An 18,432-nucleotide genomic window follows, 5' to 3' on the forward strand; every position below is an offset into this window, starting at 1 on the left:
AAAATATACTATGAAGTCAAAGAAACTAAAAGGAAAAGGTATTGAATTCTGATTTCAGGCGGGGAAAAAAGACATTCTTTAATTTCTTCTTTTTTAAACTAGACCTTTGGTTAGCCTTATTTTAGGATTGTTGGTTAAAGAGATCCCACAACTTTTAGTTCCAATGTGTGATAAAAATTCAAAATAAACTCTGTCATCTCCTGTATTTGAATAACATATTCCCTTTCCCCATCATTAGTGAAATGAAACATAACTTCCATTCTTTCATTGTGAATTTTCTTTAAGTGTGAAAGGAATTTAATATGAATTTGATAGGTATCTGTGAAATCTGTTTTAGCAAAGATATCACAAGCTATTTATAGAGTGAATTTCAGTTTTTCTGTAAAATATCTGCTAAATTATTGAAAAATAATAATAAAAACATAATAGTAAATATAAAAAAAATGCATTTAGTCAGTTTGATAATTGTGTTACTTCTGCAGGTTTGACTCATACCAACCTTACATTTTTCCTTTAGATGTTTCTGACAGCATTGTTTGTAATAACAAACACTTGGAGACAAACTCCTGCGTCTTTACTAAGACCCATTTGATCAGTAGGGAACTGATCAAATAACCCCCCCACTAAGATATTATGCAGCTGGGACGGCACCTGTGACTCAAAGGAGTAGGGCGCCGGCCCCATATACTGGAGGTGATGGGTTCAAACCCGGCCCCAGCCAAAAACTGCCAAAAAAAAAAAAAAAAAAAAGATATTATGCAGCTGTACTGAGAATGAGCCACTCTGCCTGTGCTGGTCTGGAAAGGACTCAAAACTGTGTCAGTCACTGAAAAATGTAAATCAAGAATGCTGTTTCAGTATAATCTCACTTATATAAATAAAAAAGTCACCTAGGTATGATATGTGCATAAAATTTTTTAAGGAAACACAAGAAACTTCATAATTTTTAGAAACAGGGACTAATAGAGGCAGAGGTAAGGAGATAAGACTTTTAAATCTCATATCATAACCTTCCCTATTAGAGAATTTTAATTTTCAAACTACAGTCATGACTTTTGTCAACAGATGTATTATATTAGAGCAATAATATGATTTTTCTAGTTTCTTCTCATGCTTTTCTATAGTTTGAAAAATTCTAAGAATTGCTATAAAATTTAAAATATTTCTCTTAATTAATAGCAATGTTATTATTTAAAATATGTAATAGGAAGGAAATCCAGAATTATTGCCAAAGTAAAGGCTATATATAATTAAATGTTAAACAACTTTCTTTATTTATAGTTAATGGGTAATATATATGTTATCTACACTGGATCAATATGCATTTTGAAATATTTTAATTGAACTATGAATTTTCACATACTTTTTCACAAATGGTGAACTTGGGGTTATAATTATCAGTGATCTCTGGTTAACACTCTGTTTTTATTTTCAGCACAGCATTTACCGTTATCTGATATTTTCTTGTTTACTTGATTGTCTCCTTATTGCTGTCTCCCCCACTAAAATGTGAGGCAGGGTCCTATTTATTATCATGTCCCTACCTCCTAGCTTGATGCTTAGCACTTACCAGGCTCTCAATAAATACTTGCTGCTCTAGTGATTAAATAAATGAATGAAATGCTAGCCAAATGATCTGAGCAGATAAAGGATATTTACCAATAAATTTAGTGAGTTTTTTCTGTGATCCAAGCTCTAAAACCCTTTACATAGCTTCTCCCATTTAATCTTCTCTCATATCCTTTAATGTAGATACTGTCATCATCACCCTGGTTTTTTTTGGGTTTTTTTTGCAGTTTTTGGCTGGGGCTGGGTTTGAACCAGCCACCTTCAGCATATTGGGCCAGCGCTCTACTCCTTTGAGCACCGCCCATCACCCTTTTTTCTGTGATTGACACATAATAATTGTACATGTTTGTGGGGTACAATGTGATACTTCAATACACATAAATTACGTAATGATCAGATTAGGGAAATTAGCATACCCATTATTGATTTATTATTTCTTTGTAATGAGAACAATCAAAAATCTGCCTTCCAGGCATTTTGCAATATACCAGAGCTGTCCAGAACATATCCAGCCATGTATGTCTCTATTTTTCATATTACATCACATTGTATGGCTGGATACATTCTGGACAGCCCTCATATGACACATTATTACTGTTAACTTCTACTCAGTAATTGCCGTTTGGCATATAAGGAAACTGAGGCTCAAAAACTGCTCATGTGACAAGCAGTCTGGTTTTGAGATGGATTCTTAATTACTGACTCCTTTTAACCAATTTCTCATTACTAGTTTCAAGCACCATCTCCTGGGAAGCCTTCCTCTTCCCTTCTTTTTCTTCTTTTGCAGGAAACTGCCCCCTAAGGTCTAAGCCGAAATGATGAAAATTATTTACTAAGACCCATAAATAAGTTGCACCATAAACAAATTATTCAAAATGGAAAGTTTTCTTAAGATAATGAAAGTTTCCCTAAAAAATGAAAAGTTTCTTTGCTCATTAAGAGTAAAGAACAAAAATTAGGCTAATTCTGAATTTTATTAAATTAAGAGTTTATGAAGAGAAGTGAAGAAAAGTAATATCCTATGCTTTATTACATTTTATCTTACATAAATATCCTAACTTTACACACAAATGATGTTTTTACATTGTCTAAGCTCCTATTCCAGTTCAGAAGAAAATTATATCTTCTGATTTTAGTTTTTAATATTATTTGATTGCCCTTCAAAAATACCTTAAACTTTTTATTAATGAGGAAAGGCTAAAGTGCTGGTTTTAATTATTTGCAAAAGTTGAAGATTGATTTTTATCACCCAAAGCCTTTCCTGCTTTAGTCATTTACTTATCTGTTTTTCTTTTCATCATGCTTCCAGAGATTACAGACTGACAGCCTTCTAACAGGTCTAAAAAAGTTTTTAATTAAAATACTTTATATTGGGTATGCACTCTCAAATTAGTCACAGTTCCCCCTGCATTCTACATCTGTCTACTTGTCATGTATGTGCTATCTGCCTGGCACCGAAACCACTTCAGTTTGCCCTGCTGCCCCTACCACCAACCCCCTTCTCTCTTCCCTTTGAAAGAAGGTATTATGGAATTATGTTCAGTGAATAATTCCTCACAAATCTCATTAGACACCATGATGTGCACTGAATTACTATATTCATGAATTTTTGATACTTATCTATATAATCATTAATAGACCCACTTTTTGAGACAGGAAATAAGTTTTTAGTTAGGTAGCTTCAAAATACTATGTAGAAAATAAATAGCAGATGTGGGAAGTGTCCCCTCTGATGCCCTCCTGGCCCACAGAGGGCAGCATCATGAGTGGTAAAAAGGAGACACAAAGAAGCGCTGAGACACTTGGGTTCTGACCCCCAGCTCTGGTGAGGACAGTTCTCTAAACTTTGTGAGCCTCAATTTCTTCTTCTGTGGAGATGGAATAAGAATATCACACTGGGTGACTGGAAATTGCATAGAGATTATGTATCATGATATCCATCATTTCTGAAGCCTTAAATTGAATCATGTCACTGACCCCCAAAAACTAGATAGTAGAACCCTTTAAACACACTTAAAACCCTTTGGATTTTTCCTTCATAGCTTCTATCACAGATATAATCATGATATATCTGTGATTATTTATGAGTAATTATTTATGAGTTACTTGGTTTTCCTATTCATCTTCCCCATGAGTCTACTTTACTCCCTGTCTTACAAGGGCAGTGCCTGCCCAGACTAGGTGCTCTATCACTAGTGAAAGAATGGGCAAGTGGAGGAATAAATGACTGTGAACAGACTTTGTAAACTGTTAAAGACTGTTCAGAATGGAAGGTATTAATAACATTTAGTAAGCATTTGTTCCTTACTAGGTTCGTGATTTAACATATCACATATATGATTTTATGTAATTTAATAGCATGACTTAAATACTGCCCCAATCTTACATTGAATAAGGTGAGGCTTAGAAAGGCTAAGTACCTTGTCTAAAATAATATTGTTCTACTAGATCAGCTTTTTTTTGTTACTTTTTATATTCTTTATAACAATACACATACACTAAAATAAAAAGTAATAAAATTCAAAGTCTGAATTTTTGTACCAGATTTAATTCTGATTTGATTTTTAGATAATAGATGTAAGCCTTGAGCATGACCCCTCAGTGATTAGAGTTGAAAATTCAGCAGGTTTTTCTGGTTAAGCTTTGAAAGCCCTGCAAACTTAAATGACTATAGTAATTAGAACGTTGTATCTTGAGACAAAAATGAATGTTTATTTTTCTAAAAGACAGAGAGTAGACCCTCAGGTTTTACAAGGCATGTACCCCTCAGTAAAATAGCAAAATAATTAATGGTAACATCTCTGACCTACACAAGTTCATTTTCTGCAAACTCAAGAAAATGAAATGCCTAGAGCATGACTTTAATCTAATCTTGATTTTTAACCTTATATTCTGCATATTGATATCAGAAAAGAAGAGCTCCTTTTAAAATTCAAAAGCATGCATTTCTACTCGTAGTTTTCTTTCATTAAGGTTTTTCTCATTATAGAAACTTTGTTCCTTTTTATTTTCAAAACCAAAGTTCTAAATTAGTTTTCTTAGTAGATTTTAATTAGGACCCTATTATAGTAGATACATGGCATAATATATGTTTGGAGAGATAATTATGACAGTTAATATGATTATAAACAGAATTATTAAAGTGAAATAGGATTAATTGATATGTTCATTGTAATAACAAGCTTAAAGGGGCCTGTTAATTAAAGATGTACTACATACTGGAATATTGGTATACTTTGTGGATTTGCAGGGAAATATAAAGTCTTTTAAAGTAGACTTAAATTTAAATACACGGTAGTGTATTACTCTTTAAAGAAAATCCTATAGTAGATCTTCTTTATAAAATACAGAATAGGTATTTTTTTGTGATTTAAGGAATTATAGTATAACAGGGTTTTAGGTATATCTTTAGTAGTTGCTGGGTAACTGCTGCTAAGCAAGAGATTCCTCTAAGAAATTCAAAAGTATTTAGGAGTTATAATTTTATTAATAACTACGAAGAAGTTCTATTCATTTTGTTAAAATTGTAGTTCAAACTATATCAGTATGATTTCTGAAATACTACCCCCATCCAAAATATTCTCTTTATTATCCATAATTTTGGTGAGATTTATCCGTTGTCTACCATGTGCTAAGCTGGGCTTAGCAGATGAGAGTTCATATAGTAACAAATAAATGATCTTTCTACTCAAAAGAACTCACATTAATTGAAGAGAACCTACATATAGATAAAGAATATGAAAAAAACATGAAGGAATCTGTCCTTTTAAGATATTTGAATAGAAAAAAAAGGCACATAGCTGATAGTTCCCAGGTTTGGAAGCGGGACCTGGTAAGGAATTCCCAGCTAGCCCCATGCCATATCCCTCAGTGGCCATTTTTCTCTGAGAAAATCGATGTTTGAGAACAAAATAAATAATCTAGAACTTGTCCCACATAGTCATAAAAGGCATAAATGATGTGTACAGTACATTTTTCCAATTGGCCTGGAGTTTGAGTATCACTTCTTCTGTTATCAGTGCTGACAGATGTTAACAATGTTTTGTTGACTCTAAATGTATATTTATAAATGGCTGGAAAAAAATACAGAGGCACACATAGCCAAATCTATTTGGTAACACTAGGAAATTTGAAATGTAACCTGAGTAGCATCTGATTGAGGTGCTGCTGTTGAGAGCCTTGCCATTTCTATGAAGATTAATGTCTTATTCATTTTTGACTTCTCTTTGATCCCCCAAACCCTGGAGTTGTCCAGTACTGTCCAATCTTCCTCCTTGATTCACACCTGAAAATTCCAGGTTGACTTTTCTTAAAATGAAATTATAGCCATAGAAATATTTGTGTCATTTAACCCACCTTCCTCTGACTTGTTCAATGACTCATTCATTTTTCTCAGCCTACTCTGTGTCAAGTACTGGGCTAGGTGCTGACAATGCAGGGTGACAGAGCAGTTGTCAAGTGTTTATATCTATTGAAGCACACATATTAGAGAATCTCGTACACACATATAAAAGTGCAATTCTGACAAGTTCTGCAAAGGATAGTTTATGAAAGTTCCAGTATTGAGGGAACTTACTGTAATCAAGAAAGTTCACAAAGTCTTTTCTGAGGAAGTGATAAGTAAGCTGAGACATTCAGACCAAGAAGGAAAGGAAAAGCTTTCTAACCCTGGGGAAGAGCATGTACAAAAACCCTAGGAGGCAGCAGGAACTGAGAAGGCCAGTTTGTGGAGAGAGCACAAAATGAGATGTGTCAGCTTTTGTATGTTAGAACATGCAGGTTTTTACAGGCGATGTTGATGGCTTTCTCCTTAATTCTTCTAAGAGCAGCAGGAAAGCCATTGAAGAATTTTAAATGAAGGAACAGAAATGATTCAATTAGATTTATGTTTTTATGAGAACTCTCTGACTGCATTTTGGAGGAAGAAGGGACCAGGGCACCAGAGAGGACATAGTTAATCACTTGAGCAGTTTTGTGATCATCCAGGAACAGGAGAATGGTCACTTGGATGTTGGTGCTGGTGGAAGAGTTGAAGAGAAGTGGTTTGGAATTGGATATGAAAATGGGATGGCTTGTGGTACCCTTCCTTAGAGCAGGTTTCAGGAACTAGTCAAGGAGGCTACTGGACATGAATGCAGCTCAGAAGAGAGGACTAGGCTAAGAAATGGACATTAGGGAGTCATCTGATGTCTGAATCTGCCTCACAGCATCCGGAAGAGCTGTCCAGGCATCTGCTTGAATACTTCAAAATGACAGAAAATTCACTACCACAGCCAAACATGTTTAAAGAAAGATATTCCTTATGTTGGACTAAAAGCTTTCTGAAATAAATTCTACTCATCAGTTCTGATTCTGCCTGTTAGACAATGGAACCTCTCTTCTACCTGATTAGGCTTCTAAGGAATTGAATAACACTGACATAGTCCTACCTGTTTACAGCTTCAACATCCATGTCAGGTCTTCTGTCCAGCAAAATTTCAGTTTAATTCAGCAGTCTTTCCCCTACTCATCTTGTCAGCTTGGTCTATTACAAACGCAAAAACAGACCTCCCCCAAAAAACACCTATATATCCATGCATATTACGTCCACTCAGACAAAATACAGTAAACCTCTATAAGTTGACCACCCAAGGGACAGTAACAAACTTGTCAACACCTGGAAGTAGTTAAGATAAGGAAGTAGGCCTGGTGTACTGATACATACATGTGGTGTATGTCTGGTCTGTGAAAATTAGGTCAACTTAAGGAGGTGGCCAATGTAGGGAGGCAGTCAATTATCCTACCTGCTCTATTAGAGAAGGCTAATCACAGTCACAAAAAAACAGTGCAGTCTGGACAGCTTTCCATGTGATCATTCAGAGACTTTTCATCTAGTGTTTCTTCTGAAGGCCCTTAAAGTCCTTCTGCATCTTGTCAGGAAGGGAGAGAATGGAGAGCATGGGGAATTCTGCAGTTGGTTTAGGGGCCATGAAGTGGCTTACACTTCTCACATTCCATTAGCCAGAACTCAGTCCCATGGCCCTGTATGGGGGAAGTATTCAGAAATGTAAGTTAGCTGTGTGTGCAGAAAGAAAAGCAGCATGATGGTGGGCAGGCCTGCCCTATTCTGAAGATGACACCTGTTTGCTCTCTTTCAAAGAGATTCCCTGTTACCTACCAAATTTAGCATAGGCTTTTGACATTTTAAGGCTCTTTTCAGCATGGCTATAGCCTCTCCTCCCAGCTAAGCTGATCAGTTCCTTACCCTTAAGTGTACCTTTCCCTTTCCCTCCTCCACGCCTTCACTCAGGCATTTTCTTCTGTCTGGAGCACCCTACATCTCTTATTCTTGAAATCCTATCAGTCATTCAGTGTCCATTAAAAGATCATTTATTCTTCATCCCTACAGGTCTATCTTATGTTAGTGACTCCTGACTCCCTGGGAGCAAGCAATATGTCATATCCATTTTGTGTCACTGACAACTGCTAGGAAATGCCTGCCAGAGTACTCAGTTAAATATTTCTTCAGTTGAGTTGAATAATTGTATTTAAATTATTTACATAAAGAGAAAATTTGATTTTTAGATATTTTTTCTTTTCTCTCTTTTAATGTTTGTGGTAGTGCTTCTCAAATGATGTTAAGTATAGAAATTACCTGGGAGAACTTATAAAAAGTATTTTGTTCCCTCCTTCAAGATTTTAATTCTGTAGATCTGATAGTTTTGATGGTGGGTGCCAGTATCTTCAGTTTTTAATAAGTGCTAGGGTTGGGGTATGATTTGGGTCATATGGCACTTGCACTATACTTTCAGAAATATTGCAACATGGTGTTTTCCATTGCACCCATTAATGGACTATTATTACCTTCCTTTAACAAAACAGATCAGTTCATTAACAGGGGAACAAGTAGTGTGAGAAATAGTAAAAATCAAGATGTTTGTCATATTGCCTTTGGATCCAGAGTTCTTGGACCACCTCCACTGACTGGCAGAAGGAATAACATAAGGATATCCAGTGAGGTAAGCACAGGTTTAATGAGCTTACCTAAGTGTCAGTGACATGGTAAGGGAAGGGTTTCTTCTCTTTGTGGGATAGGAGAAGGGAGAGCAATGGACTAAATGCCAAAGAAGGCTTGAATGAGTTCGGGCCAGAAATTCTGTATTTTAAAAGACATCAAAACTGTTTCCTTTTTGTCATGTCAACATAATTAACATTATAAAATGTTCACAAAAACTTATAGGCAAATATACACAAGCACATTTTGCCATGTTCTTCAAAAGAGGAGTTGGAACATGACCAGAGATGCCTTACAATGAACAGTTCTCAAATGTTATGTTCTTTATTTTTAATTTCCTCTGAATTTCTGACATACACAGTGATTTTTAACTCAGCTGCTACCTAATAAAAATAGAGTGTAGCAAATAAACACCTTCATTTATGTGTTTAGGAGACTTGTTTGTCTTCTATTTTATGTCATTATTTTTCTCCTTCCACTTCTGATTTCCCATTCCATCACCTTTTAACCTTATTTCCTCTAGTTTTTCCCCTTGCCCTTATTATGTCCAAATCTTACTTTTCCTATATAGTTTCTACAGGAAATAAATGCATTTTCCTATCTATTTAAATGTACAAATTAATTCCTTTTTCTTACAGACAATTAGACCTATTGGGTCCAAAAACAACCGGTTATGCCAGCAATTCACTGTACAAAAATGTGTAAACAGTACAGAAATGTCAGCCTTACTGACATCTGAATCTGAGGAGCAAGGAAGTAAAGAAAATAGTCACCAAATAAAGCAGACTGTACCTATTCATGGTAAGAAAAAAATAATGCATTAAGATTGCTAGTGAATATAGTGAGAAATGTTAACATTTATCAGCAGTTATGTTCATGTCTAGATCTTAAGTCCAGAGAATTATCATTCCATAATGAAAAGGATAGAAAATTTTGAAATATATTTAGAATTCTTAGACGTCTATTATCATTTGGAACCTATCATTCTATTTACATTATTTCAAACTGCTGGGATACTGCCTGTTTTTACTTTATGATAACCTGTGTAGAAAGAAAATAGCATCCTATTATCCCTGTATTTTGCGTGCATTTTTAAGTTTTCTTAGCTTTCTTAGCTTAATTTTGTGTTTGAATTGATCTCTTCTATTTGTAAAATATTTTCTTCTCTCTTGTCAATACAAAAACAACCCTGTAAACAAAGAAAGGACTTTTGTCCCATTTTACAGGTACAGATTTCAAGGCTAACAAAGAGTGATCGGCAGATTTGCAGTTTGGAATCATTAAAAAGAACTGATGCTAGAACCCAGGGCTTACAATTCCCTGTCATTTTTTCACCGTTAGTAATATGACTTTGGTGGAAAAGAGAGGCATTTGAGTTTATTTTATTTGATTTAAAAATTAATAATCACTATCACAGACAATAGCCCCCACTAGAGTAATAAACTGAGATAAGAAAATGAGTAACATAGCTGTAACTCCAAGTTCTACCACTGACTATCTGTGACCTTCACAGTTAGTGAAACCCAGTTTCCTCTTGTGTAAAATGGGAATACTGTTACTACTGGCAATAGTATACTAGTAATAAATAACTGTCTCAGAGGGTCATCGTGAGAATTCAATGAGAAGAAAACAGTTAAGTGTATCATATTGTACTAAGAAATCAAGCATTCAGTAAATACTAGATGCTGCTGTGAATGTTATTATTACAGAATTAAATTATACTTAAAAACTCTTCCCTAAGTTTGACCTCAGTTTTCCAGGGTTCTTTTAAAAACTGCTTTTGTTTAGCTGCACTTCCTCTTTTAAAGAAAGAAGTAATTTTTCTGTATTGGATATCAATTTCTTTTTTTATGTATCTTTTAATACAGCATATGGCATGATTAACATTAATCAAATTACTTGTTCTCTATAAGGCTTTATTACATGAATAAAATATATTAGCAATTTTGAAAACCTACTAGGATCCTAATATTGGAATAGGAATAAATGTCTATATTCTATGAAGGCATAAGTTATGTTTTCGATTTAGCTTCATGTTATGTCAAAATGATACATGAATATTCTCATATTAGCAATAATTATATTTACTGAATTACTTCAAGCCATATAGTACTTTCTGTTCTGGCTTTTATTCTTTGATATGAAAATGTAACAGCCAATCTACATATTATGCATCCGCATCCCCCTCAAGAACCATCAGCAGATAAGAATAATAACAGAAGAAGATTACGGTTAAAAAGCACCAGCAGAGAAAGGACAGAGACAACCAGCGGTATGGTACTATTTCAATACTATCTTATATCTGTCTATTATATAGGGCAATGGAATCTCTCTCTGCAGGTTGTCAATTTCAAAAGATTATGAACCAATTCATTTAAAATATAAATGTCTGTTCTACAGGGATTATGGAAATCAAATTTTCTGCAGAAAAATTGCTCTAGAGCCCTAACAGAGGTTTGCTGGATTAAATAGACAATACCATAAAAATAAAGGACTTCCTACTTTTAGAATATCTCAAAAGCTGAATAAGCTTAAATTATTGTTTCTTAAAATGTGATAGAGGAAGTTCTTGCCTATAGACTTTACTAAAATTGAATTTTATTATAATTTTTCATGTTTCACTTAAGTCTTTTCTTTTTAAATGGGTTCTTTTTCAGATTGTTATTTACATTTATGATCTCTTCCTTTGGATTCTTTGCCATGTGATATGGTATAATATAGGTTAAAATTGAAACTCTTTGCAACCAATAAAGCATTAGACAAATATAGATAGCTGTTATAGTTATTTCTACAAATATTGGTTGGAATCATGTATATATACAGATTGAAATATATATATTAGTCTATCCTGAATTCACCCCAAATACACATCTATTGTAATTTTTCAAAAATGTAAGCTTCCTAGGTTGGCTGAAATTCAGGCTACTGGGTTTCATATTATTTTTATAAAAGAGTAAATAGAAAAATTAATTCTTCAATAATGCCTGCAGCCATTTTTTTATGGTGCTGAAGTAAAGAGCATTTAATAAGAATTATAATTTAAAGAAAACATACTTCATTTTATGTGAAAACCAAAGAAATATGTAAGACCCTTTAAAAATCATATTGATTTTGGAATTCTTTTTATCACATATTGTAAAACTTAAATCTGAAATGTCCTCATGAAAATATCAAAGAATTTTAAGGCGAACCTCTACAAAAATACAGCTGAGTTTGTCTTAAAACATTCTACTGAAAAAGAAAAAAACATATGAACCATCTTGTTACTTCTAATTTGCTTTTAAATACTTAAAGACAGAAGTATAGCAAATTAAACCATACTTCAAAAATTACTTTTTATAAAATTCAAAAGAAGTAACAGAATGGAAAATATTTATTTTAATAAAGGGAATTCTTCAAGAAATAATAACAATGAAGATAAACCAACAACTGTCCTCACCACTGGGTCCCAGCAAGGAACAGAGACGTTGAACTCCAGCACTCTAGAACCCCAGTCTTCTGATCAAGCAGGTTGGCATCTTTATTATATCATATTTGTCAGTATTTAATAAAATATAAATATGCCAAATATTTCAAATCCAGTCATTTTGAAAAGCTGCAAAGTAACCATTTGCTATAACTGACAAATTTTTGTAAATCTCCCTATTTAACCTCAATTTTATGTCAAACTTTAATGAGGAAAGAGTATTTTTATTTTAAAATTTTAATGCACTGGTTGTCCTGTTCAGAGTGGAAAGTTTAAAACTTGATGTTTTCTCATGACACTGTCACAATCCCCAAAGATGATCTATTGTTGCATTTCTTCAGTCCTGTTTGTAATGGAGATGGTTGGAGCTGAGAGCATTAAACCCATCAACATATCTTGCCTAGCAGGTGTGTGCTACTTTTACAAAGGCAAATTGTTTTTGAGCAAGGGAAAAAGGAAAATAAATGAAAATTGTTTGTAGTTTGTCAGTCTTATTTATGCAATGTTGAAACCTTCATTAAAATGTTAGGCACAATTAGTGTCTCTAGCATAAATCTGACTGTGTAGAAAAACTAATTAGATGTTTAGGTGATCATTCTTGCATTTATCTTGTTTGCTGCAATATTGTGATTACACAGTAATTTACATATTTTCCTAGGAAAACACACCAAATTATTCATTACAATTGATATGGAAATACTTGAGGTAAAACTACAAATTCAAAAAAAAGCATGTGGTAGCGAGATAATTAGAGTTAGTTTGGTATAAAACATTCCTTTTACTTTGACCTTTTGACAATTGATAATATGTTTGGCAATAGGTTATACCAATTGTTGAAGTGCATAATGACGATTTCCAGTACCTTTTCCTCCAAATTTCTTCACATATCCATGTACCTGATGTAATTCATTGACCTTTGTAACCTTTCACAGCATTTTTAGAGCACCTACTGTGTTTACAAAGCACCTGTTATGTGTCCAGTACCAAGAAAAAGTGTTTGCTGGCCACAATAGGTGTGCCCAGTGGATCTGTTTAGTTCACTGGCCCACAGCTACAGTGACTTAGGACCATCTACCTATGGATTCTGTCCCTCTGTTCATTATTTCAGAGTCTAAATAATGAAAGCTTTGCCCCTAATAGATTTTCTATAAGTAGGACACCTTTCACCCTTCTTACAAGCAAGTTATGTTTTATAATGGTAGTCTTAAGTTAAGAAACAGTTAAATAATACAATTGTGAAACATTTTATTTGTGCCATCAATGTTATTTTTATTAAAGATATTTATTGTTTTTGTTTTGCTTTTGCTTTTGCAGTATAGGCTTTGGATTTAGCAAACCTTAGTTCTCTCTTGGTTACTATTATTGTGATCATAAATGTAACAGGATTAACAAAAATAAAGATAAAATTACCATGTTCAGATTGTGGTTCTGCAGAACAGTTCTTGCAAAATTTTGCCATTAAAATAATACCACAAAAAAAAGTAAACTTCAAACAAAATAGACTAAATTGAGAAAGTGCTCAACTTTTTCTTGTATCATTCTAAAGAAGAAAGTAAGTATGCTTTTAATGATACCATTGTAAAGATCTGTCCTTTCCAATTTGCCAGAATCGTAGAGTTATAAAATCTATTGCTTTGTGGTATAAAAGATTGATATCTTAAAAAGATATTATAAAAATATTTCTCAGTGGAAATATACAGTATTTCTAAAGAAAATGAATAAGTTTAAAAAAGATTTTCTTGTCAAAACATCGTCTTCTAAACTTAAAGATCTTTTTCGCCCAACAGAATCTACCAATTAACAAATTTTTTTGTGGATTTACTAAGACTTGAAAAGTCTTCTCAGTTTAGTCTATGAATTATCCTGTTTCAACCAGTAGAATGGAGAAGAAAAGGCTGTCAACTTTTTTTCATGGTTTCCTCTCCTCCATGACCAGATATTTTGTTTAAAGAGGCTGATTAAATACGCTCTCCTCCTGCAGATTAAAAAAGATACTAGTAACTCAAACCCTTTTAAATTTGGAAGATTTTCCCCCTTCAATGACAAATTAATGAGGTTGTGCTATAAAGAACTCTCTCCAAGACAAGTGATAATTGTTTCAGACTTATAAATTTTCTGGCCAGTGCTTCAACCCTGATGGAGAGGAAGTGCAAATGAGTTGCCAGTAGCTATAGACACTGATCTTTGGATTGAATGTTTAGCAGGTTACAAGATGATGGATAAATTGCCTTTTTTGGCTTTTGCCTTATTTGATAAATGTTTCAACATCAAGAAATTTTAAACTACTGCCTAAAATAACATTTTTATGGAGTACTACTCTAATTTTTGTCATCTTTTCCAAATGTCAGATGAGTGGATATTTCCTGAAAATGACGGTCACGTTCCCCATTTGGCATCTAGCAGACAATCTCTACCTCTGGATGACGATTCCTACAACACTTCACACTTGTGGCTGGAAGCCAGTAGGGAAAGTGAACAGGACCAACAAGGAGAGGAAACCCAGATGATTCCAAATGACATTTTCACTTTTTCATCAAGACCACGATCAGCACCTCATGGAAAGACTCAGAATATGTCACCAGAGGGGCCCCCATTTCTTTTGGATCTAAAAGAAAATAGCAATGTGACAAGGAGAGACACCCAATTGGAGGATGATCTTTATGGCATTGACAGCAGCGAAGAGGTACATTGCTTGATGAGTGAAGTAGTTTTTTAAAGTACAGTTGTTCCATTAGCTCCAATAAGCAGAAAAACTAGTTGAAATGAAAGAGAGGAAATCAACTGCTATTTATAAAAATACAACAGATTTCTGTCAGTCAACAATTGCATCAGGTTGTTATGGTAACTAAACTGCTGCCTTTTTTTTTTAGTTAACAGTGAGCCGATTTCATTTTTAATTATGGAAACCAGTTTGGGGGTTGTTTTTGTTTTTCCATTTTAATCTTTGTCTCATAGAATGAGAAATAATATATAGTTTAGTTATATGATAGCACGACCAGTAAAACATTGAGAACACATTGTTCTAGATCTCTGGGGAAATGTGTTGCAGTTGCTAAGCATTCTGAATTGTTGTTTTTCTGGCTTCCTTACTCCCCTGCCATCTTTTCACCTTAGACCTATTAGGACTCATTATTTTCCATATGGTTCCAGAATTTCACAAGTTATGCCAATTAAAGTTTAGATGATGAATCATGAATTAGTGCTGGGATTTGGCTTACAGGAGGTTTAGTGTTTGGCATTATTTAGAATACAAATATGTCTTATAAATTAGTAAATTCTTAAAAAGTTTTTTAAAACTTATTAAAAATAGAACTGAATATAGTTTGGAAACATTTGTTTAACACTTAATTCATTGTGATAGCTTTTTTCCCCGTATGAAATGAATTTATGTGTGAAATTTCTTTAACTTTCTTAATGATAGCCATTCATATTTTCTGGAAATAATTATTTTAAAGGCAGAATACTGTCAAGTTTAGGATTAATAAAAATATACAAATTATTTCTATGTAGAAATAATTATAAAATTATTGGAAATAATAGAAATAATTATTAAAAATATTTTTATATGTGCCTATAAACCTTTTTACAATAACAATAACTGATTAAGAATCCTCCTTTGGACAATAGGGTGAAGGAAAAGTCCAGAAATTCGACCTTTGGAGCCTTTTGAGGATATAGTAGGATTGACAGGCACTAATTATGTATTTTTGCAACTTTTAATGAGTTTCTTCAGCAAAGTGCATAGAGAATCCTTTTTTTCACAGTAACTTTGTTTCTGAGTATAAAACAAGTAGTCATATCAAACATAAATCTACTACACACTCCTTTAGACATAAATAGTACATTTCATGCAAGCATTTTAAATGTTATTATTGGACACATTTGTTCCTTTCACCAATAGTAACATAAGGCTAGAAAAACTGATGAAGTGGACATTCGCCTTCAGTACCTGGTAATATCCCCATCCTGGCTGTTAATTCTTCCATGGTATAATCTGAGCAATTAATTCATATCATGTTATTAATGGGGTGGGTTTATCAGCTTCCCATGTGCATAACCCCATTGTTCCTACCCAACCCAAAAGAATTACTCTAATCATGGAAATCATGAAAAATGGGAAACGATAGTTCTCTGGAAAACTATGAAGGAAGTATTTGGGGGAACTCCCCTTTAAATAACACCACATGAGGAATATACCTCTTCCATCAAGAAAGGATAAGCCTTGAGAAGAAGCAACAGAGCTTCATGGGGAAATGAAGAATAACAGCTCTGAATGCGGTAGAACCTCCATAGTTGACCACCTCCCTACATTACCACCTCCTTAAGTTGACTTAATCTTCATAGACCAGACACGTACCACATATATGTTTCAGTACAATAGGCTTAGTTCCTTATGATGACCAGTTTGTTACAGTGCCTTTGGTGGTCAAGTTACAGAGGTTCTACTGTATTTTAATTTAGTATCATATAATGTGCTTTCTTTTAGTGTAGCTTCTCTACTTCTGACCTCCTTTCATCGTTTATCATGCAGACATCGTTTATGTAGTACCAACTACATAAATACAGATTTATCATCCATTACCCAAGCTTTCACTGGCATAGCTATCTGATCATTCCTGTGCCATGCCCATCAGGGTTACCAATAGCATAGGTTACAGTCTATGATAGAACCATCTCTCTGCTAATACCTGCCATGGCCCACCTTTAGTAACAGCCTGCTAAGAGTGGCAGCCAAAGAGAGGGACTTGCCATGTTATCAAGCACTGGGCTTTGCTGTTAGAGAGACTAACAAGATACAAACTAAGATACAAAAATAAGACAAAAATGCTGTTATATTTAAACAAGCTCTACAATGTAATGATCTCTTCTTTGCCAAATTTGTTTTACTCTTCTTGGGGGGTGGGGGGGTGATTTCTTTTTCTGTAGGATAACTTCTTCAGTTTATTAATTGTATAAAACAATGGGAAATTGAATTACATTTTTGCAGTGTTTACTTACATGCTTTGAAGAAAACTCAGTTTACTTTAATTGAGGCTTCCTTATAGTTCATTGCATTATTTTAGAATATTACATTCATATCATTATGTAATTATATTTAAGGAAAACATAATGTCATATTCTAAACAAAGGTGGACAAATGAGTAATTATATTACTTATTATGTGTGAATTTTGTAACTTTTAATTACAAGACTTTATTTCATGTTAGACTATTGCGTATTTTTTAAAGGGAAATTAAATATATTCGGTAGCATATAAAGTAGGCAACTTCAAATCATATTATAGTATTATGATAGAAGAAAAGTACACCAGTAAAGGCTAATTAAAATAAGCTTTCAATGATATGTTATCTTTATTGTTTTTAATTTCAAACTATTAAAGGGGTACAAATGTTTTTGATTATATGAATCACTTTTATAATGCTTGAGTCGTGGCTATAGGTGTGCCCATCACCCAAATAGGGTTAACTGTACCCATTAGGCAGGATTTTGCCCTTTGTCTCCACCTCTCTCTCCCCTACTTGATTTCCACTGAATTTTACATCCCTCATGCGCTAATCAGTTCTAATTTAATAATGAGTAAATGTGGTATTTGGTTTTCTATTCTTAAGATACTTCACTTAGGAGAATGGTCTCCAGTTCCATCAAATTGTTTTAAAAACCCATAAGCCATCCTTTTTATGGATGAATAGTACTCCATGATATATGCATTTATACCACATTTTATGAATTCGTGAACTGACAGGCACTTAAGTTGATTTTGATTTTTGTAATTGTGAATTGTACAGCAATAAACATTTGAGTGTAAGTGTCTTTTTGACAGAAATACTTCTTTTCCTTGGGTAGATACCCAGTAGTGTGATTGTTAGATCCATAGTAAGTCTACTTATAAATCTCCATATTATTTTCCATACACATTGTACTAATTTTCAGTCCCACCAGCAGATACACATTCCTTTCTCTCTAAGCATCTATTGTTTTAGAGTTTTTATTTAAAATGAAAACCATTCCAACAGGGGTGAGGTGATATCTTATCATGGTTTTAATTTGTATTTCCCTGATGATTAGTGACATTGAGCATTTTTCATGTTTAATGGCCATGTCTTTCACTTTTGAAATGTTTCTGGTTGTGTCTCTTGCCCACTTTTTGATGGGGTATTTGTTCTTTTCTTGCTGATTTGCTTGAGTTCTTTGTAGATTTTGGTTATTAGCCCTTTTTTGGATGCATAGGTTGTGAATATTTTCTCCTATTCTATAACTTCTGTATTTGCTCTGATGAGTATTTCCTTGGCTGTGCAGAATCTTTTTAGTTTAATCAAATTCTATTGTATTTATTTGTGTTGTTTTCCTTGAGGTATTATTATAAATTCTTTGCCAAGGCCAATATGTAGAAGAGTTTTTCCTA

The 18,432-nt window shown here is 33.7% G+C and overlaps 1 protein-coding gene across 1 annotated transcript in view; it reads left to right on the forward strand.

Annotated features, from left to right (window-relative positions):
• The window catches only part of CFAP20DC (CFAP20 domain containing), a 360,272-nt gene that overhangs the window by 190,867 nt on the left and 150,973 nt on the right, over positions 1-18,432 (forward strand). The window contains exons 8-12 of the mRNA XM_053599624.1: positions 8,431-8,567; positions 9,202-9,364; positions 10,719-10,835; positions 11,951-12,073; positions 14,378-14,712. Coding sequence (XP_053455599.1) covers positions 8,431-8,567; positions 9,202-9,364; positions 10,719-10,835; positions 11,951-12,073; positions 14,378-14,712 — 875 coding nt within the window. The remainder of the gene's footprint in view (positions 1-8,430; positions 8,568-9,201; positions 9,365-10,718; positions 10,836-11,950; positions 12,074-14,377; positions 14,713-18,432) is intronic.

This window comes from Nycticebus coucang, chromosome 8, assembly GCF_027406575.1.
Source record: "Nycticebus coucang isolate mNycCou1 chromosome 8, mNycCou1.pri, whole genome shotgun sequence".
NCBI classification, from domain to species: domain Eukaryota; kingdom Metazoa; phylum Chordata; class Mammalia; order Primates; family Lorisidae; genus Nycticebus; species Nycticebus coucang.